The following is a 20,773-nucleotide window of genomic DNA, read 5'->3' as shown; positions in this document are numbered from 1 at the left end:
CCGTAAGGCCGTGGAGCAATGTAAATATCGCATCTCCCTCCCCAGGTACGGCCGAATATGGCGTTTGCTCGCCCAAAGGAAACGGACATTCGTAGAGACGGCGGACTTTCGCATTTTTTAAACTGAGAAGGGGACCACAGACGCATTTGAGATTACAGTTCAGCAGACCCCCGTACCCCATACCGTAGAACCATGAACGTGTGGGCAAGGCTGGTTGGACCATACTCCCTTTTGGGTTTGTAGAACCATACCAGGATGTGTAGACGGGAGGACGGAGCTGGTGATTGGTAGAGGGCAAGCGGTAGTGCAGTTTCTGTTCTCAGAGGCTCAGCCACAACAGCCCATTCCATAAGTCGAAAGTCGGAACGTCCAAGCCGACGGCCAGCCCTGCCCGACGATAACCTCGTGGGCCCTGATGCGATGAGTAAGGCACATGGCGGCGAATTGGAACGAATTGGAGCGAGCTGAGCGAATTGGAGTCCTTGGCCACGTCTTTTCGTCCGAGCAAAAGCCAGTAAACCCGCGGCTTTTGGGGTCCAATGAGTGGCCATGGACTGGTCGACTGCTTGCATAACATTTGACAAACGAGGCCTTTGATTGCCCACCGGCCTGCAAGGCCAAAGCATGCAGAGTACGTCAGGCGCATGACGAGTAGCCGTGGCAGATCAGGACTGGGGTATTACGGGCTAGATTGTATCAGGCTCGACCACCCTTTTGGACCATGTCAAACGCATCTGGACCCCTCAGGCAATCAATCAGAAGAGGAATCATCTACCGAGTTGGGCGCGGATGCTCGTGTCAGACATCTGGGCGTTCAATCAATGTTGGGATTTGGTCCGTATCTGAATGTGGGTGCATTGAGCTTTTTATTCTGGCCCCTGGAGCAGAGGCTGGAACGGGAGCTTGTGTCTATCATCATCACAGCCAATCCCGGCTTGATCTTATGATGGTGGTTGATATGGATGAATCAGCATCTCTGAGAAACTAACACACCAGCGAACGTCAGTAGTTGAGATTATGGCATCAATATGCGAGAGAGAAAGCTCACCTCTTCAGCTTTTCCACCCCCCGCACCTCGTCCGTGAGGAGGGGCATCTTGACAACGTTGAACTCGTCATACAGCTCTTCGATCTGGTCGAGGTATTTCTTCTGCATCTTCCTCCTCGCGTTACACTGCTTACATTCATTGCCCTTCTCCGGGAACAACAATTGGTTGACGACAATGCAGTGGGTATCGATATGATAATTTGCCAGCTCTTGAATCATTCTCTCCGTCTCGTACAATGAGAGGAACTCGGCGATGCAGACGCAGACGAAGGTGGTCATGTCGGGATTCTTGAATTGGCCATTGACTTCGGCAATGGTCTCTCGAAGCGACTCAAGCTTCTGCGTCAACTCCTCAAGCGATGCACCGCCAGGAAGTCCTCCTCTTGCCCCGATGACTGATTGCAGCATGGGACCGAACTGGGTGGAAAGTTGAGAGATCTTCGCTAGGGCCTTCTCCAGCACCGTGGGGAACTGTAAGAAGCGAAGAGTGTGGCCGGTGGGAGCCGTGTCGAAGATGATGACTTCGTAGGAGAGAGATTTGACTTGCTTGAGCACTTCGGCAAAGGACATGGCTTCGTCAACACCAGGAATCTGTCTAGATTAGCGCCTAACTTCACAACGGAATGTAAGAGTGCGTACGCTAAAAGCCAGATCTTGCATCATGTTGCCCATTCCCCCCAGTCCTGCCATGGCGTCCTGAGCCTCATCCCCGGCGCCGCTGATGAGGTCGTTGATGGAACCGTTGGGGTCAATTTCCATGGCGCTGAGGTTTGTAAAGCCCTCGACCAGTCTCGCATCTTTGCCAAACTTCTGGCTGAAGGCGTCACTCAAGTTGTGAGCCGGATCAGTTGAGATCAAGAGCACCGATTTCCTGGCTTTGGCCATTTGAATTGCCAGCGAACACGACGTTGTCGTCTTGCCTACACCGCCCTTTCCACCCACGAAAATCCATCGTAGCGACTTCTGGTCGATGAGGTTTTGGAGGCTAGGCTCGAGGACGTCGTCGTCGGCGCTGACGATCGCAGTCGACATCTTTCTGCGTGCGAGTTGGATTTGTTCACAGCGTCTGGCCTGTTGTGACCCTGCTCTTGTAACTCAAGGGTCTGGTTTCTGCCTCGTGCAGAAGATCACCTGCAGTTCTCGACTGTTCCCCGAAGACTCTGGGTGCACGGAGAGGTAGAAGGGCTGGTTCGAAGAGTACTGAGTAGCTTTCGGAATCTATGTCAAGGAAGTAAGGTATTCTATCATCTATGGGGAAGAAAAGGACAGCAATCCTGTAAAACGCAGACCTAATGGTGAAAGTGACCCAGGTAGGTGGAGATGGTGGCCAGAAAATCGCAGGCCGCAAGCCGCAGGTGCTGCCCTCAAGTCCCACGTCATTCCTTCCCAAGTTCCCACTGCCTGATATGCCTCGTATTTCGTGTACCATGCCGTGCATGCCCACCACCGTCTGGCAACCAAGCCTTGCGCTTTCACTACCCATTATCAATATCAGCTGTTGCAAGTCTGTGATGGTACTAAGGAAGAAAGGATCGCAATTCTGAATAAATATGATTGAAGGCAGCTTTCTGCCAGAACTCGAGCCATGGATCTGGCTAAAAGTGTGACTCCAGCTTAAATGCTATGTGGTGGTGAGAAGTGGTATATCTGCGCCCTAGCAACATGAGAGAAGCCACCTCTATCCGACCATGCCTGATTGTCACCTCCGTGCTTGCCTGGCCTGTTTCTCTGCAGGTTGAAATCGCTTTTGAAAAAGAGAAATGCTGGAACAGATGGGGTCGGCTGTCGAATTCGCTCAATAAAAAAATTCATAGCCCCATGAGATGATAGTAGTGTACAATGGAAAGTGGTGTGAGCATCCGCCGAAAGGCAACTCTATCAGCGATCATCTTCATCACCGTGACGATACGTGCAAGCGTCGCCCTTTAGACATTTACCTTGCTCCCAGAAGGAGCACGATTGCGTCTTGTAAAGGTATGGTTTTGGTTCCCCCTTTTTCTTCTTGATCCCACCTTTTCTGCCATAGTCATTGTCGTTGTCATTTGAGTCGCTCCGGCCGTGTTTGCGTGAAGCGTCGTCGAGGTTAGCAACGTAAGGGTTAGGGTTTCCAGCCAAGCCCAGAGGGAGCGCATTGGTAGATGTTCCGGCTTGAGCGCCTTGTTGCATCGAAGCCCAGAGTGCCCCTAGATTTGGTCCCAGGGTCGCCGCCTGGCTAGCGGCTGGGTATTGAGGGTGTTGATTTTGACCCTGCGATTGATTGCCGAGGACTGTCTGAAGAATTGCTTGCAAATCCACGTTCGCACCAGGTGCAGCTTGCGGCGCAGTTGTCGGTTGACTCGACCGACCCAACATGCTCAAGGCACGTTGGAGCTCCAGCGGAATGGCTCCTGGCTGTTGTTGAGACATCTGTGGGGCAGACATGGCTTGGATCTGAGCCGCAAGATCTGTGGCAGGTTGCGTTCGGACTTGTCGTGCCAGATACTCCTTCTCCCGTTGCCGTGTCTTCTCGCCGGGTTCTCCAAAAGGCGTGTCAGGTTCGGCAGGCTCAAAATCGCCTTCATCCTCCTTGGTTTCATCTGGCTCCTTTGGAGTCGGCGGACGCTCAGCCTTGGAAGTGTAGAGTGCCATGAGTGTATCTTGCTCGTACTTATTCTGCGCTTCACTGCTAGGGCTGGAGGGTTTCATAGTCCCGCCGAACTTGGGTGAATTGATTTTGTGTGGTGAATCGCCGCCAAGCGAAGCGTCTTCAAGGTAACTAAAGTCCACCTCGGATGGCGGCACAAACGGCTCAAATTCTTCGAAAGAATCTTCATCTTCTTCGTCATCGTCATCGTCCAGATTCTTGTGAAGTTTGAGCGCTTCGCCTTCACGACCGGTGTCCCCAGCGTCGCGTTTTAGACGGTCGCCATGGTCAAGCTCTTCGTCAGGATCATGGGTGAACAGGCGAGTCTCCACGAGCTCTGCATCTGCCTTCCAGGTGACCCGAAGCTTCCGACGAGTCTCCTTCCTCAGTCTCTTGGCCTTTTGCTCCTCGGTCTCATTCGGGATTTCGTCTTCCTTCTTTGCCTCTTTCTCGGGCTTTTTCTCCATGTCAGCCAGCAAACCCAAAAAGGACGACGAGGTCGCAGCCTTTGTGACGGGAGCGGAGCCGCCATTTCGCGGTGGTGAGTCTTTGCCTGTGTTTAACTTCTTCGTTGTCTGAGCAAGAGCAGGGGAAGGAGATGCCGTTGAGGCAGCCTTCTCTTTAGCAGCTGCAGCGGCTCGTTCTGCGTTTGAGGTGCCTGGCTTTTTAGGAGCCGATGCTAAAGCCGCAAAGATCGATGATTTCGGAGGGGCAGCTACGGCCACTTTCGCTTTCGCTGCCGGATTGGCTGTTGCTCCCGCTGGCGCAGAGGTTGCTTTCTCTCCGGCTTTTGCCGCGTGTGCTGCTTCCAACGCCTTTCGACGTTCGGCATTTTGAAGAGCTAGGGGTTTCGAGGACTGCGGGATCAATCTGGGATGCTTTTTCACAGCCGGCTGAGCAGACGCATCGCCTTCTCGGAGACGCTTGACCCCGGTCGCAGCGTCCTTTCGTGTCCCATCTGCTGGACTCCCAACAGATTTAGGCGACGTTGGCTTGTCGGCTTTCTTGTCATGAGTGGTGGAAGTCTTCTTCGCCGTAGCCGCGACAGCATTGTCAAGGACAGTCTGTGCCAGCGTCTTGACTTCACTCGTGGCTTTCTTGGTCAGACGCTGCAAGATTTTTGACAGCTTCGTCATCTCTAACATTTCCGTATCAAGCGTGCCAAACTTGACAACAAACTAGTCCAACACAATGAGCAGGGAGCAGCAAAGGGGAAGGATTCCTCTTACCTTGAGGATAGAGCTGACAAGAGCACTATCGTAATCGGCTGCGTTGAATCTGTCGAGCATGAACGAGTACAAGGCTGACATTGTGAACTGGTTTTCACCTAGTCTATAGGGATTATTAGTAGATGTTATTAGATGTGATCGAAGGACAAATATGCCATGGCCGTCCCACGGGCGTACGAAATAGATCACGAAATGAGGCGGCTTGTAGACTATCTATGGATGTAGAGCTATGGATACAACCATTATGCAAAAGTGACGAGCACATCCATGCCCGTGGATTCCGGACATAAGACAACGAGCTCCGATTGCAATAAAGACAGAAGAAGCCAAAAGCCTTGTGTCTATGGAAGAACGAGTCTGGACCACACAAGGCCATCTCGCAGCGGAGTTCACGAGGTGAAAACAAGCGCGGGTACGGCAGGGTGGTGGGGAAGACAACATACCTATTGACAATGGCTGGATGGCCATACAGCAAAGACCTCATCATGACATTTTCCATGACTTGGCGATAGCGCGCAACTTCTTCCTTTAACCTCGGAGCATCTGCGGCTGTGGGAGAATCAGGAAGCTCTGCCTTTCTCAGACTTTCATTCTTCGTTTTCCAAGCGTCTCGCAAGCCTCGTACGACATCACCAAAGTCAGCAATGCCACCACGGATCTTCTCAGGAGAAGCCGATTTGTTGCGGGGGCTCCAAACAGCTTGCACTGCATTATAAAGAGCTTTTCCTCGTTCATCGGTTGGCATGGATACGCTCAGTAAGGCCGGAGTCATTTCTGGAGGCTCCTCATCCTCGATCTCCAAGTCGTCATCGGAATCTGTCTCAGATCCTGAGGGGTGTCCGTCAGGCTTCACAGATGCATCTTTTTTCGGCCGACCCTTTTTGCTCTTGGGCGCATCTTGGGCTTTCGTAGCTGTCGCCCTCGCATCTTGTTCCGGCTTTGGCTGAATAGCAACCCCTGCCCACGTTAGCTCTCGCTGATGAGGTGAATTAATTTCAGTACCTGAGCGTGGTGTTTGTGACGGGGCCGGCGGCATCGCCTGCATCGGCTGACCTTCTTGCAATGATCTCGGATCCACTGTTGAACCAGTCTTGAAATACGAAGCTGCTATGAAAGGTTGCTGTGTCTGGAAGGCATGGTTGCTATCTGCCAGAACACTATCAGCGAATGATTCTACGAGGATGTAGTGGATTTCCTTACTTGGATGCATCATCTGAGTTGCATTCAACAGGGAAGGATCCACAAAATGATTTGAGGACTGGTGGTTTTGATCTTGGAAGGCCCCGAAGCGCATCATGTCATTGCTCTAGGCCAGTGTTAGACAACGTGAGAGGTTAAGACATCGGGTTAGTCCCTTACCTGGCCGTGTGACAGTTGTGTAGGTCGTGGACCAATGTTGACAAAGGTTGAATGTTGTGGCTGCGGTTGTTGTTGTTGTGGTTGTTGCTGTCTGGAAGGATAATTCTGCGAAGGGGTAGGAGTAAGTCGTTGCATGTTCAGCTGATGGCCGCCGAACTGCTGGTTTGGGTAGCCTATCCGAGACTGATATGAATAACCGCTATCAAACCCCACGGGTGAAGGAGAGGGTCGCGGATAGAATCGAGGGTCGTAGTTGGGTTGGCTCATCTGGCGCGAGTCGTAGAATGGCTGAGGGAACTGATGGTGGGAGAAGGCTCGCTGGGGAACATTGTACTGTTGTACATCTGGTGTTCCCGACTGTCGACCGGCGTTGGGATCGTAGTCCTGTGACATTGACAACGAGGGCTGGACATAACTGCTGCCAAGGGTGGTGGAATCGAACAGCTCGGGGTCAAAGAAACGAGACAAATCTTCTCCATTTTGCAGACTATCGGGGCCCGCATACGCCTGGATGCCGTCGAGTAAGCCGTACGATTGACCTTTTGCATGCTGCGCGCCGTTGAGTGAAGAATTGGTGGAGGGGTCCATGGCGATGGGGATCGACCACCATCAAGAGACAAGGGAGTCTAGGAAGTTGGGTCACGTGCTCAACGTCACGCGAAAAGAGCCGGTCTGACCAAAACCCAATTGCGACAAAAATAATAGGCGTCGAGGGGCCCGGAGGAGTCGCTGCGTCGTAGTGGCAGGGTGCAAAAGTTTGGGGCTTATGCCGAGAAAAAGTTGCCACTCACAGGCCACAAAAAGCGCTCGGCTGCATAGAAGGTAAGGAAGTGGAAGTTGCGGCGACTGCCGGACTGGCCACCGCAAGTGACTCAGTGAGCCTGTGAGGCCTTTTTGTGATGTACTTGGTACTCCCGTCAATCCCAAGCAGGACTCGGTAGTAGCAGTAGAGACCGTAGAATTAAATTGGCGTTCCCAGGTACACAGGGGTTAGTGTTATTTTTTGCTTTTCGTGCTGTTCAGTCCAGTCTCTCTCAGGCTGGAAAACGCGATGATTTTGTTTTTTTGGGGAGGTCGACTGTTTTCTGTTAAGGGCCGCCCTGCCGCCTGCGCCCTTGGCCTTAGGCTTGACTGTGCCTGCAACCACCGCCCCAAGACAGGCAAAATAGGGACCCTTCTTTCTTGGATTTGCCTGCACTTCGAACCGTGCAAACAAAGGCCAAAGGCCAACCTTCACCTCAACCTTGCACCCAGAACGCTCTCCTCTAGTATGGACCAGTCTGAAGGAAAACAAGCACTAATGCACTCAATCCACCCGTCACTGATGAGCTGTACACAAAAGAGGCTCAAAGAGACGTGGTTTGGGCGGATTCAAATCAATATTAGATGATGAGCGAACGCGCCACAGTCACGCCAACTTCAACACGTCCCGACTCCAGCCCATGCGGTGATGCCAAATGGAGAACCATTCAATGTCACTTATTACAGAGCACTGTCTGAGTGTGCCGAGGAACAAGATTACAGATTGAAAAAGGAGTGAAGGAAGGGTTATCGTGGATAAAGTGTTTGGGTGATGAAGGAATGAGGAGCAGGAAGTGAAGTGAGAGGGAGAGATGGAAGGCGAGGGCCAGTTTAACGGTCCTGGCTCGCTGGGTCCTGACTCTCTGAGATTGAAGCGCCGCCGCAGGTTGCAGCCTAAGCCGGTTTGGGACTGGCGCCTGGATGCCACCGTAATGCGCAGTAGCGGCCACTTTTTGTTAGAGCGCCCTCGGACCATATGCTTGTAGAGGCCTCTTTGGTGCAGGGAACCTCTTTGTGTGCAGACAAAAGTCAGTCCAGTTGCTATCTTGTCCATGTGTGCTTCTCCATGATGCAATGTCGTCCTTGTTAGACCCCGTCACCTCGAGATCAAGATGAAAGCCGGCCTTCAACAACTCCATCCAAACCTACCATCTGCGGACCTTCATCCTCGACCATCATGGCATCCCGCACCCAGACTCTGCGGGACCGTCAGATAGGCAAGTACTCCTTCAGAACGATTTGTCTACATTTTCAAGTTGCTCATACATCCCAGCCTCTATTGAACGCATCCTGAGCCTGAACCACGACCATTCGTCTGCCTCAAATGGCGAGACCACGGCCAGCCCACAAGCGGCTTCACTCCTCAACGAGGATGGAGAACCTATATGGAAAGTTCTTGTATTTGACAATCTTGGACGGGATATAATCAGCAGCGTCTTGCGGGTAAATGACCTGCGGAGCAAAGGAGTAACAATACACCTGTCAGTTTGCAAACAAACACGATGGCCTGCGACAGAGCAACCACTGATCCGTCCACAGAAGCATAAACTCTCCTCGCTATCCCATCCCAGATGTTCCTGTCCTGTACCTCGTCGAGCCTACTCTGGCCAATATACAGCTCATATGCTCCGACCTCGCCCGAGGGTTATACTCCCCAGCCTATGTCAACTTCATCTCCTCGATTTCTCGACCATTACTCGAAGAATTCGCCGCCCAGATCGCCTCCACAAATACAGCAGACTCCATCGCCCAAGTCTATGACCAATACCTAAATTTCGTTGTTGCCGAACCAGACTTGTTCAGCCTGGCAATGGGAAAAGAGTCCTATTGGACATTTAATAGTGCCAAAGCAGAAGCTGAGGTCCAGGATGCAGCTATAGACAGGATCGTGAGCGGGCTATTCAGTGTCAGTGTGACAATGGGATCAGTGCCCATAATACGATGTCCCCAGACAGAACTGGCCAAAATGATTGCAACGAAACTGGACCGAAAACTAAGAGATCATGTCCTCAACTCCAAAGACAACTTGTTCTCAGCAAAAGGCTCCTCCGCCAATCTATACTCCGCGCCCTCAAGACCGGTTCTCATAATCCTAGACCGGAATATCGATCTGGTCCCGATGCTGTCTCATTCGTGGACCTACCAGTCCTTGGTTCACGATGTCTTGAAAATGCACCTCAATCGGATTACGGTAGATGTTGCAGACGAGGGCGACCCGACCGCAAAACCCCGAGCGTATGACCTTAATGCAAGCGACTTCTTCTGGGCGCGTAATGCGAGCGCTCCCTTCCCTCAAGTCGCCGAAGACATCGACAAAGAACTCACAAAATACAAAACCGACGCAGAAGAGGTGACCAGGAAAACAGGCGTGAACAGCATCGAAGATCTCAACGACAGTTCAACTTCTGCAGCCCACTTGAAAGCGGCAATAACACTGTTGCCCGAGCTGCGAGAGCGGAAAGCCACCCTGGACATGCACATGAACATCGCAACCGCGCTGCTCAAGGGCATCAAGGACCGCCAACTCGACAACTTCTTCCAGCTAGAAGAGACCGTTACCAAACAAACCGCCGATCAAATGCTCGCTCTCATCAAATCGGACGACAAGGGTAACAACCCATTAGACAAGTTACGAATATTTATCATCTGGTATCTCAGCGTTGACAGGGAACCCTCAAAATCGGAGCTTTCGGAATTCGAGTCTGCACTCACAACTGCTGGAGTGGGAGATGCCGTGACAGCAATCAAACATATCTCCAACGTGCGTCTGGAAACACGAGGGACAATGATGAGCTCCGCAGCACCATCTCAGAATCAACCATCTTCCCAGGCACCCTTATTTGGAGGCCTCTCCTCCCTCTCCAAAAATTTCACCGAAAAGCTCTCCTCCACTGCCCTCGGAAACACGTTCAGTAACGTAAACCTTGAAGCCCTCGTGTCCGGAGTGAAGAATTTCCTACCAGCAAACAGGGATCTCACTGTGACCAAGATTGTCGAGTCAATCATGGATCCTCCCGCCGCGAGTTCCAGCGCGATCGCCATGACGGAGGGATATCTGTATTTCGACCCGAGGAGTGCGCATGCGAGGGGTATTCCTGGGACGGCGAGCGGCGGCTCGAATCCGCCGGGATCAAGAGATGGTAAGGCAGGCCCCGGTGGTGGCGCAGGTGTGAATCCCAGCTTTGGCCAGAGGAGACAGGGGTATACGGAGGCAATCGTCTTCACTGTCGGAGGAGGCAGTATGGATGAATACGGCAATCTACAGGAATGGGTCAAGCGGACAAGTGGGTTAGGGACTGCCGGTGGTGGTGGCGGCGGAGGAGTAGGCGCAAGTGCGCCGCGGACGAGGAGAGTCGTCTACGGGAGCACCGAGTTGGTCAATGGAGAGGACTTTCTGTCCGAGTTGGTGAGATTAGGGAAAGAACTCTAAGGGACAGAGAAAATAAGCGAGTGTATCCAGGCCATTCGCACCATTTTGTCCGCGTATATCATGAAAGTGACCTCGATGGAAGCGACTTTACAGTAGTAGAACTTGCAAATACGAGTAGTGGGATGCCATCAAAGGGGAATCTCAAAAGCTGGGACAGTGAACGACTTTGCTGTCATTCCATCTACTTAAGTACCCAGGTACCTTCCACGGCACACCTCGGGACACATACATATCTATTCCCTGATCACGACTGTCCAGTATACACGAACTGGGCCAGCCGAAAACTTATTCCTTCGAGGTCCCAAACGTCATGAATCAATCATTAACCATCAACCATCAACAATGCAAAAGTTTCATGACCCGTCGTAGATTAACATGATCCAGCCAAGGGGGCTTCTGGAGGCCCCAAGGGGCCAAACAAAAAGTTGCCGGAAAACGGATCGTGCGGCGCTATGCTGCGATCCTCCTCCTCAACTTTCACCTTCTACCTCTGGAGAATCTGCCTCCAGCTCTCTTCGCCCGCGAGTTTTTGTTCTTGATCTTCAGGCTCCGGAAGTTCATGTGCGAGTAGGCGTTCGGGTTGATTTTGCGCGTCGTTGTCGTTTTTCTCGTCATCGTCTCTTCGCCCTGGCCGCTAGTGCGGTTGGCAGGGTGTTTCCTCGAGGCTTTCGGTTTGGTCGAAGACGCCGGTTTCGACTTCGATATCACCTTTCTCCTGTTGGCGGGCGGGTCGTTTCTGGGTACGAATTCGTCTGCCTCGTCAGATGCGTCTGGGTCATGAAGCCCGTCATCATCTGCTTCCTCGTTTTCGGCTGTGAGATCCTCCATATCCAAGCCGTCGCGTGAGCCGCCAGCATCCTCAAGGGCGAGGGCCAATTCGTCTTCGCTTTCTTTCTGGTCGATATCCTGAGCGTCGTGCTCATCCTCATCCTCGTCATCAGCGACAAACTTGGGTGCCGCTGCCGGTTTCATCTTTACTGGCCTCATAATGACTCTCCTTGTCGTCCGTTTCTGGCCCTTCTTCTTCCATACCTTGGGCGCTGGCTCCTCTCCTGCGATCTCCGCCATGAGGATTCCATCCGCTGTCTTCTGGCTATCGTTGACAAGAACATTGACTTCGTTAGCTTCCATTTCCCTCAAGGCATCGAGGTCATCTTCATTGTCATCGTTGCTTAGCTGCTGTGTCTCTTGTTTACTCTGCTCCAGATCCGCTATCATTTGACTCAAGGGCTTCGGCCCAGGCTTGCCAAATCCTAGGCTTCGTCGTGGGCCGGTTCTAGTGGACGTCGGGCTTGACTTGCTGGCAGAGGCTCCAGCTCCAGAAGCAGCGAAAAGCCGTTCTTTGAATGAGAACGAACGCTTTAGATATGGAGGGGTGGAGTCGTTGCCATTCGCAGTCGCAGCCACAAGTCCTTTGTCCGTCTCAATAGCTTTTGCAGGAGTAGTCTTGAGGACAAAATCTCGAAGCGGAGTCTTGCTCTCTACTGGAGCATCGGCGTCATCATCGTCACCGATCATGGTTGCAAATCTGACGGCACTTGGGGTTGCGAAGAAGTGGTCGAGCATGAACTTTTTGCCTTCGCTTATCGGGGTCTTAGAGTGCATACGCTTGCTAGCGGACACCCTTGATGATGGCGTGGTGGCCTGGAGACCTGCACCCCCAGGATAGCTCGATTGCCTGGGTTTCTGGCTTGGGGTTTGGGTCACCGGTAAGGGTCGCGAGTCATTGTCGCCAGCTCCATCGTAGAGTGCGTCGGCCTTTCTCTTTCTGCTTCCCGGTGTGCTTTCGACACTTTTCTTTGAGACCGTATTAGGGAGCAAATCGAATATGCCCAGCACTGTTCCATCTCTTCGCGGAGTTGGTCCAATGGCCTTGGGTAACACTTTTGGTGATATCGATGAGGGAGGGTCATAAGGATCGATGTCGTTGGGATGGGATAGTGACTTAGAGGGAGAAAAGCTCTTTTGGACCCGATGAGGTGTCAGGCTAATCGCACTGTCTGATCGTCCGTGCCTTCGAGTACTCTGATGTCGGCGGGGTGTGTTCAATAGATCAATGCTGCGTTTCCCCGCGAGAACATCGCGCACTCGGTTATACTCTTTGTACTTCGCTGCAATGACCAGGTCGGCTTTTATATCACCCTTGTCTGGCTTGCGGCCGCCATTTCTCGCGGCGAAGGTCCGTTCGTATCCTTTCAAGTCGATGCGAAGTGAGTCTGCTTGAGACTGCAAAGATGCTCGTTTGGGTGTGTCAAGTAGAGGAATCAATGTGTCCATAGTGGCTCCAAGGGTTGTAGCGTAGATTCAGCGATGGGCCATTCCGTCAGCCCATTGAACATTCGGTACTTCAACGGGGAATGCGGAGTGCGACAGATACGAGGTTCTCGCTACGACACGCTCGAGACGCGTCGCCAATGACGCGCGCCCACGGGGACAAGAAAGAGAAAATGGGCAAATCTGCCAAGTTGACCTAGGCGCATGCTAGGCCAAAGCGGACCTAGATCAAATTGTGCTCGTTACATTTCTTACTCCGCCCAAGAATTAGTCTGGGCCTGCGGATGAGCAAAGCGGGTAGTGAGGAGGACAAAATTATGTGCCTTTTGAGGGTAGTTTCATGGAAGAACGTTGCAATGGATTTTGTCTCTTCCTGCATCATCACGATCATAGGTGAAACCGACGTGGCTGCATTGAATGGAAATCATCTCGATCTCCTCAAGACTCGTCTGTTTCTAATGCCACTTTTTCAAACCCCACGGCGCCTCTTCTCGATGAGACAATTTCCGTAGATTTTGCATCCGATACTGCAGGCCCGAGCCGACTGTTGTCTTCGCTCTTTTGGCAGTAAGGTTTTTGGATACCTCGTTGTTTGACCGTACCAAACTCGCCTTCCCTCTTCGAGCATGCCATACCACCGATAAACAGGAGACGCCGCTCATGCTACCAACTCGACAACACCACCGGCCTCCTTGATCTTTCGTTCGGCCTCCTTGCTGAACCACCTTGCTCTTACAACAATGGGAATCTTGGGAATGCGGCCCTTTCCGAGGACTTTGGAGTATCCGAGGGGGAGGAGGTCAAGGACAGGAGCGGTATCGGTCTTCTCGCCAGAGACATAGGCTTCGCGGGTCTTCTCAGGGACCAATGACCAGAGCTATGAGCAAACGTTAGGTTCTTGTTTCCAATGTAAATGATGGATCAGGTCCTGACCTTGTCGAGGTTGATGGAGGGTTTCCAGTAGTGGTTTCTGAGCAGGTGGAAGTGTCTCATACCGACCTTACCGAAGTAACTATTTCATCCGTTAGCACTCCTCTACCCACAAATATCCAGCATGGGCAGGGTTGATCCAGCAAGACCAGCCCTCCGTAGCCTTGAACTTTCCAAGTAGCAGACGTACCCAGGATGGTATTTATCCATGTTTGTTCTGTGATGATGTTGACCACCAGCAAGACCACGACCACCAGGATGCTTTCGGTGCTTTCCTATACGACCGTGACCAGCGGACACATGGCCGCGGCTGAAGAATTCAAATGTTAGCCGTGTCCCTCAACTTGACCGACGTCACGGATGAATAAATGTGCGCTGTTTGCGGAGAGGAAAATCGGGTGTATTTGGTGTGTTCAACTTGTGCGATGGCTTATCTGGTCATTGCAGCATCGAGAGTTGAAGTTTGGTTTCGTAGTCGAGCGACTCAAACGACTCGATCGGCTTGCGCAGGGCGACATTCGCACCGTTGACAGAGTGAGAGATTTGAAGGAGTATACTCACTGTTTTCTCGTCTTCGTCAGTCTCGTGGGCATTTTGGCGGCGTCGAGACTGAAGTTGTCGTTGATTGGAATCAGACGTTGATGCTGGAGGGAAGTTCAAGAAAATGTGCGGTCTCCGGAAAAGGGTTAGCGCACATAAATCTTGGCGAGGATTTCACCGAAGTTCTGCCGGCACGAAAGCCTCACTCGCAGAATAGACGCCCATTTTTAGAATGGAATCAGAGCACTTCATACCAGGTATATACCTACAGATCTATCTTTACAGTGTTTATACAATATAGCGTTACTCGCAGTCATAGTCGAGGCTGCTCGACGAACATAACATGCCCACCACCTTGATAGGCCTTGAGCCCAACTTGCCGGCTTGACGCACCGATTCGACTCTCTTCAAACATATCGTGGACATCTTCAACCCTCCGCACTCTTTTTTCAATTGTATCCTCGAACGCCATCGCAGAGAGGCCTTCCAGACTCATGCGAGCGACCATGTCTCTTGTATCCGGGGAATTCAGCCTCCAAGCACGTATGATAAGTACGACTCCAAATATAGTGTAGAGAAGATTGCTACCGACAAGGAAGCCGAAGGGGGCGACACTGATCTTCGCAACCAAGAGATCCTCACGTATGGCTTCGGCGGAGTCCATCCTGGGCGACATGACACTTGCGATCAACGTCAACGAGTTCTCCGAATGCTGATTTGCGAAACTATGTCCAAGAGCTTCGGCCGAAGCTGATAAGCTGGCAAGGCTCTGGGCCTGCGAGAGAGCCGGCATTCCTGTTGCTTGCATGCCGTGGGCAAGTTCGAGAATGCTGCCGTTTCGGGTTTGGGAGAAGTTGAAAGAGTTGATGGAGCCGTTGATCCAGTCATAAGCGACATCATAGGATGTCACTGAGCAATTCAGGGTGTACGCAACAAATGCACCACCTATGGACAGCAAATTTCTGTCTTTGCTCAGACTTTCTCCTGCTGGTCCATTTGAAACTGGGACAAGTCCGGCAACCGCAAGAAATATGGGATTTATAAGCTGGTCATCCGGTAGTGCAAGCTCCCCAGAGGCACCACCATTGGTTGCATTGCCACCGATTGAGTTATAGATTGTGTTCAGCTGGGCATCAGAGAAATACGCATACTGAAAATTTCTGTCGTATTTGAAGTTGAAATCGGGCGTAGTGGCATCAGTATGTGTCCAGAGAAGTGTATCGTTCGAAATACTAGGGTCGGCGCCCAATACTCCGCGAAAATTCTCCGTGCAATTGAAGACGACATAGCTGGATTCGTCAGTCGGGTTGCCTGACATCCTGACGTCGCATCTGCTGGATGACGGAACGCATTGGGTAGAGACACCGACTGTCGTTGCGTGATAGTCGACATTTGCGGGAGTGTCTGCAACCTGGGGCATCAGAACGAGAAGATCTCCATGCTTGAGCCTCTGGTCCTGAACCGTCCAGATACTGTTATCGGAAGAAACATTCTGTTGGAGAGAGATGACTTCTCCTGAATTTCGAGCCATGATATTTGCTCCGACGGTGGCATCAGCGATGACTGTACATGGAAAACCCTGATTCGCCTTGCGATCAAAATCAATGCACTGACTGATCAACCCGCGGCCGAAAGCGTTCGACGATGGCGTCTGCAGTTTAACCTTGCTGTAAGGTACTGTGGAAGTAAATGTATGGATGGCCGTATCGGCACAGAAGATGAAAAATGCAAACAGTGAGGCGATGACGAGGACAACCGCCGAGCGAGTCAAGAGACTGGATTGGTGTGCTTTGACTTTGCTTAACCGGTACACGAAGTATTTTCGAAGCTCCTCGAAAGAACCGTTCGAAAGGCCAATCAGCATGCTAAGTTGATGCGGAGTAGGGAGCTCATGGATATCGTTTTGCGCCGTTGCTGATGCCAGTCTGCAAGCTGTAGGAATGTGCCAAAGTGCCATCAAGCTTCCGAGCAGCATAGGAGCGAGGGTGCTGCTCCAAGATGCAATGAATGTTAATCTGGTAGCTGAGAAGTCGACAAGGATGGATTGACTGTCGACACTTGTTGTTTTGATGGCGCTGAGCGGGTGGGTAGTATCGTTTGGTACTCTGAAAACAAATACGAACGCGAGGATAGTGGCAGTGAAAAAAGGAATGGGCAGGCCAACAATGGCAATCGTCCACCAGAAGCCAAAATGGGCAGATTTTCCACTAGACTTCTGGCTTCGCAAGGAATTGAAGGACGACTCTCTCGATAGCGAGGTATCGCTGCTGGGAACAAGCTTGGGTTTCTCGATATCGAAATCCAACTCTTCGAACTTCAGTGTGCCTATCCGTTGTTGCCTGTAGAGGTGGTGAAACGCCAGTGGCGTCAGTCTCTTGGGTCTTCGTGGAGATGTTTGAGGGCAGTCTAGATTGTCTGGTTTTGTGTTCTTCATGTTGACCTGTTGTTTTGGGGCACGTCTCTGAAGATTTTGACTGAACATGAAGCTGGAGAAAACGGCGGCCTTTTCTCTATGCTCCAGGGGAAGAGAAGGTGGCCTGGGCTCAAACGACATCTCGATGCATCGTCGACGTATATGCAGGGGACATCCTTACCTCGACATAACCCGACCATGGTCGTTTCATGAGACTTCGTGATTGGCTTGGACAGCATGGCGAGAATCGTGAGACCGTGCTTGGGCGGTTAACTTTCCAGCGCCTATTCAACCACAATCATTCGAGCCATCGTGACAACGAGCTCGGCGGCAACAGACAGTATGTAAGGGCAATGCAGGAGAGCGAACGGGATTGAAAAGGACAACGGCGGGTTAGAAGAGAGAGTGGCGCTTGGTTGCCATCCCCACGGACTGTGGTCGTTGACAACAGGGCGCGAAGGTCTCGCCGTCACTGGCTGTAGGGGTCACATTCAAAGCGGTCCATTGCGAACTTTCCTTTCTGGAAAGCTTCGCTGCGTTGTCCAGAGGAAGGATTTAGTATTTTGTAGATTCGAGGAGTAAGCCACGTCCTAGCAAATTGCCAACTGGGGCAAAGGATAAATCAGGCCTCTGGGTTGGCAGTGAGAATCATATTATATTCACCTACTGTACCGAGTACCTAGTACGTTGGTGGATAGTGAGCTACTGCGCAAGTACCCGTGTACCCACACAAGAGCCCGAAGAGGAGTGACAGTTACATGCACAAGCCCCCCACCCACTTGTTCGGGGGCTGTCTTTCTCCTTTGGCACAGTCTAGCACTGCAGTCTTGAGCGTCCAGGCACCCCCACCGGCCCTATTCGCCCCGCACATCAGGGTGGCGTCAAGCCTAGAAAGATCCAGACGTAATAATCACCAACAAAAACTTTTTGCTATCCAGAGAAAAGCGTCACTTGCCGGCTACTACCCAGCCTCTTCCCACCAAACAGCTTTTCCCTTCTGGCTGCGCTGATTCCATCGCTAAAGCCAATGTAGATTGATGAGCCCAGCGGCGGCCCCTACCTACCGCCACATGCCCTCTCCTCGCCACGTTAATTGGATATCGCTAACACTGCACAAATTCTTCTGACTTCTCTTTGATATCAGTGACCTGAACTAACAAGGCAGAGCGAGCGGCTCATTGGTGCACACTGTTTTCTGCATCTTCGACCCTCGTGTGACCACTATCTTCATTGCTTGTTGTGACATATAGGATATCCATCAGCGCCTTCGTGAGAAGCACCTCAGGCTATCGCGACAATGGCGTCGGCCTTTGCCTTCCTTGAGACTCCAAACCGCGGCGTGCCTGACCGAAGACATTCGACTGAGCATCTTGGAGTGACCTCGACCTCGCTGTCAAGAAATAGCAGCAGCGCCTCCTTGTCATCTCGCAAATCCGAGCCGGGCTGGTTCGGCGCAATGAACAATGTGGATCGAAGCCGTTCCAGCTCTGTCCCCGTACACAACTCCACCAAACCGCCCAGTGGATTGAGCAAGCTGTTTGGCAGGAAGGAGAAAAAGGAGAAAAAAGATATGGATCACTTCATCCTCACCTCCCGACATGCGGCCGCTGTCAAGACTAAATTGGCGCTGGACCCGAAATACAAGAACGTGCGCAGAGACTCTGCCCCTGCTGAACGGCTTGCGGGTTCCCAGAACATCATGCATATTAGTGCAGGGGAACTGGAAATGAGGCATCCGCATTCCGGATCACCTGCGCTTCATGCAGCACGGAACAAAACAGACCTACCTGCTCTCACACGCATCATCAGCGGCGACGAAGCTGATGAACCAGATGAGTGGGAGAAGATGAGGGATCAGTGGCGGCAGCGCAAGGTTCCGACACTGGACACGCAGATCATTGAAGGTCAAGTGCTAGGCAATCAATCTTCAGGACAATCGACGCCCGCAGAAAAGGGTACGGAGGTCGAAACATCACCACCACAAGTCACCGAACCACGAGGCAGCAGGACCCTTTCGGCCACTGACGATGAATATCAGCCACGACCAGCGAGGACCCATACCCCAATCGGTGGGCGCTGGAAAAAGGATGAGAAGGGTGTTTGGAAGAGATGAGACGCCTTTGAGTTCTGCATGCATCCGTCTTCCTTTTTTCCCCCCAGCACCGGTCACTTTTGGAAAACATCTCGTACCGATTCACATCGTCCGGGATCGCGATTTATGGGCAGATTTCGAGCGATATGAATGTCAATTTATGAAAGGAGCACAAGATAATTGCGCTCTGCTGTCTCTAAGCGAGGATAAGTCCCTCGATTCGATTATAACACCTCCAGACAACGTTTCTGCTGAGCCGGGTTCGAACTCCAGCACAATTTCGACCCACGAAAAATGCCGAATATGCCAGCTTGCACCGAATTTCTTCAGCATTTGCTTGTGAGAGGACATTATCTTCCTTGTTGGATATACTGAGATGCTGTGCGGTTCTTTGACTACTCTATCATGTGAGCTTGATGGAAACAGGATCGGGAGGGACATCAGCAATCATGAGTGGCGCAATTTTTGGATGATGGAATCTATGGTGGCAGATGAAGAGCAGGGCTCCGATCACAACATATTGAGCCCGCTTGGTGCAAGCGAGCCCAGTTGAGAAATTGATCGCACGGTGTCGAACTGGCGGTCGTTGATTGCAAAGTACAACATACTTCCTAATCATTAATAGATGAAGCTTGGGTTTCATTGGTCATACATACCTATCTTATGCACCTTCGGAAATAGCGCTGCTTTCTCCTTTATCTGTCCTACTAGCGATATTTCGATGCAGCGGTCCCTCCTTAACGACTTGAATACAACATACATTCTATGTGAGACAATGCTGCTTATGTTTGGACTTAAATCGACGTGCCTCTTGGATCTTTGGCGAAGAATTATTTGCGAGATTCATGTAGACGACAATCTCTTCCCACAGTCATTGCCTCAGAAGCTGCGCGCAAGTATCAAGCACCGACAACGTGTCAGGTGGACGCTGAGGCCTTCGACATGAGAATGGACCCTTTTTCCTTTTACCAAAACGGTCGTGAATAAAGTGAAGAGAAGGCCCGTCGGTCCCATCACATGAATCAGAGCTTCTTTGGGAAACACTGCGAAGGGTGGGCACTGACATCCCTCAGCCTAATACCTACTGAAATCGCTCTCTACATTAGTGAGAAGTCGATGCTCTTCCTTGTCCAGTAGGACGAGTTGATTCAGAGCGGACTCTCTGAACGACGCACCAATCTCGGGTCTATTTAAGCGCTATGGGGACCACAACGAAAGCACAGCTCTTTGAAAGGAGGTCGCACAAACGCCAATGCTATTGTGACGGCTCGCGCAGAGGCGAGTTGGCAATGCTACCTAGTCCCTAGGAGAAAGTTACTAAACATCCGGCGTCCGAGATATGTCAAGCATATCTTCACCCAAGAGCGTCCGACACTGGCCAAATATTATGTCAACCCTGCCTAGGTAGGTATATATGATCTCGTGTTCATCCGCCGAACGCGAGAGTCACAGCTTCCAGATGGCAACAAGAAAATCCCAGTAAAACGAATCTCCCACTACATCCGACATGCGCCCAATGTCAGGCCGAGTTTCAAGTGACCGATTTATATCTTGCTCAGCATTTTCATGCCGCTCTGCAGGCCGCCTTATCCCAGCGCATGGGATGCGCCAGCTTCTCGTCTTGCCGAGCTGACAGTCAAATCCTTGACGATGAATGATGCCTCCTGCAGAGCTTCATCCCTTCGGCCAATGTGGGTTTTACACTTGCAGAGTCGAGGATCGAAAATGTTGCGTGCGGTCACCAGCTTCACTGTCTGCGTGCCCAGGCCACCTGCCCACCTCGTGGCAAAATTGCGCCGGCTCTGCAAACTCGTTCGAGAAGGCGGCTTACAGGGGTCAATAGCCGAAGCCACGGATGAGATCCCCTTGCATCCCAACCCTCAATGGTTCACTCTTCTTTTCCCACGACCCTCCGTCCTTGTCGTTCAATCCGTCGGATCAATCATTTAGGACCTCAGTACTTCAAGCAGCTTGCTCAGACAGAGATCGCGGAGGAAAGGAGACCTGGGCGATGCAGCAGTCTGCTCGTCTGATC

At 51.7% G+C, this 20,773-nt stretch overlaps 7 protein-coding genes across 7 annotated transcripts; 2 read left to right on the top strand and 5 right to left on the bottom strand.

The window, feature by feature from the left end:
• Positions 1-1,044: 1,044 nt before the first annotated feature.
• On the bottom strand, positions 1,045-2,079 carry Z520_01113 (ATPase get3; the record flags this gene model as incomplete). Its single annotated transcript, XM_016771631.1, has 2 exons — positions 1,045-1,638; positions 1,687-2,079. 2 exons carry the CDS (start codon positions 2,077-2,079, stop codon positions 1,045-1,047), a joined length of 987 nt encoding a protein of 328 aa, XP_016636770.1.
• An 846-nt stretch (positions 2,080-2,925) lies between these two features.
• On the bottom strand, positions 2,926-6,846 carry Z520_01112 (uncharacterized protein; the record flags this gene model as incomplete). The annotated part of the gene is made up of 5 exons (XM_016771630.1): positions 2,926-4,848; positions 4,900-5,002; positions 5,343-6,045; positions 6,100-6,205; positions 6,259-6,846. The coding sequence occupies 5 exons, from the start codon at positions 6,844-6,846 to the stop codon at positions 2,926-2,928; spliced, it is 3,423 nt and encodes a 1,140-aa protein (XP_016636769.1).
• A 1,390-nt stretch (positions 6,847-8,236) lies between these two features.
• Z520_01111 (uncharacterized protein) lies at positions 8,237-10,489 on the top strand (the record flags this gene model as incomplete). Its single annotated transcript, XM_016771629.1, has 3 exons — positions 8,237-8,267; positions 8,333-8,540; positions 8,599-10,489. The coding sequence occupies 3 exons, from the start codon at positions 8,237-8,239 to the stop codon at positions 10,487-10,489; spliced, it is 2,130 nt and encodes a 709-aa protein (XP_016636768.1).
• Positions 10,490-10,966: 477 nt separating this feature from the next.
• Positions 10,967-12,766, bottom strand: Z520_01110 (uncharacterized protein; the record flags this gene model as incomplete). Its single annotated transcript, XM_016771628.1, has 1 exon — positions 10,967-12,766. The coding sequence occupies one exon, from the start codon at positions 12,764-12,766 to the stop codon at positions 10,967-10,969; it is 1,800 nt and encodes a 599-aa protein (XP_016636767.1).
• A 655-nt stretch (positions 12,767-13,421) lies between these two features.
• Z520_01109 (60S ribosomal protein L27a) lies at positions 13,422-13,903 on the bottom strand (the record flags this gene model as incomplete). Its single annotated transcript, XM_016771627.1, has 3 exons — positions 13,422-13,640; positions 13,697-13,775; positions 13,884-13,903. 3 exons carry the CDS (start codon positions 13,901-13,903, stop codon positions 13,422-13,424), a joined length of 318 nt encoding a protein of 105 aa, XP_016636766.1.
• Positions 13,904-14,546: 643 nt separating this feature from the next.
• Positions 14,547-16,787, bottom strand: Z520_01108 (uncharacterized protein; the record flags this gene model as incomplete). Its single annotated transcript, XM_016771626.1, has 1 exon — positions 14,547-16,787. One exon carries the CDS (start codon positions 16,785-16,787, stop codon positions 14,547-14,549), a length of 2,241 nt encoding a protein of 746 aa, XP_016636765.1.
• Positions 16,788-17,943: 1,156 nt separating this feature from the next.
• Z520_01107 (uncharacterized protein) lies at positions 17,944-18,759 on the top strand (the record flags this gene model as incomplete). Its single annotated transcript, XM_016771625.1, has 1 exon — positions 17,944-18,759. One exon carries the CDS (start codon positions 17,944-17,946, stop codon positions 18,757-18,759), a length of 816 nt encoding a protein of 271 aa, XP_016636764.1.
• Positions 18,760-20,773: the final 2,014 nt, after the last annotated feature.

This window comes from Fonsecaea multimorphosa, assembly GCF_000836435.1.
Source record: "Fonsecaea multimorphosa CBS 102226 unplaced genomic scaffold supercont1.2, whole genome shotgun sequence".
Classification (NCBI taxonomy): Eukaryota; Fungi; Ascomycota; class Eurotiomycetes; order Chaetothyriales; family Herpotrichiellaceae; genus Fonsecaea; species Fonsecaea multimorphosa.
The sequence above is the reverse complement of the archived record's forward strand: the minus strand, read 5'-3'. Positions and strand labels throughout refer to the sequence as shown.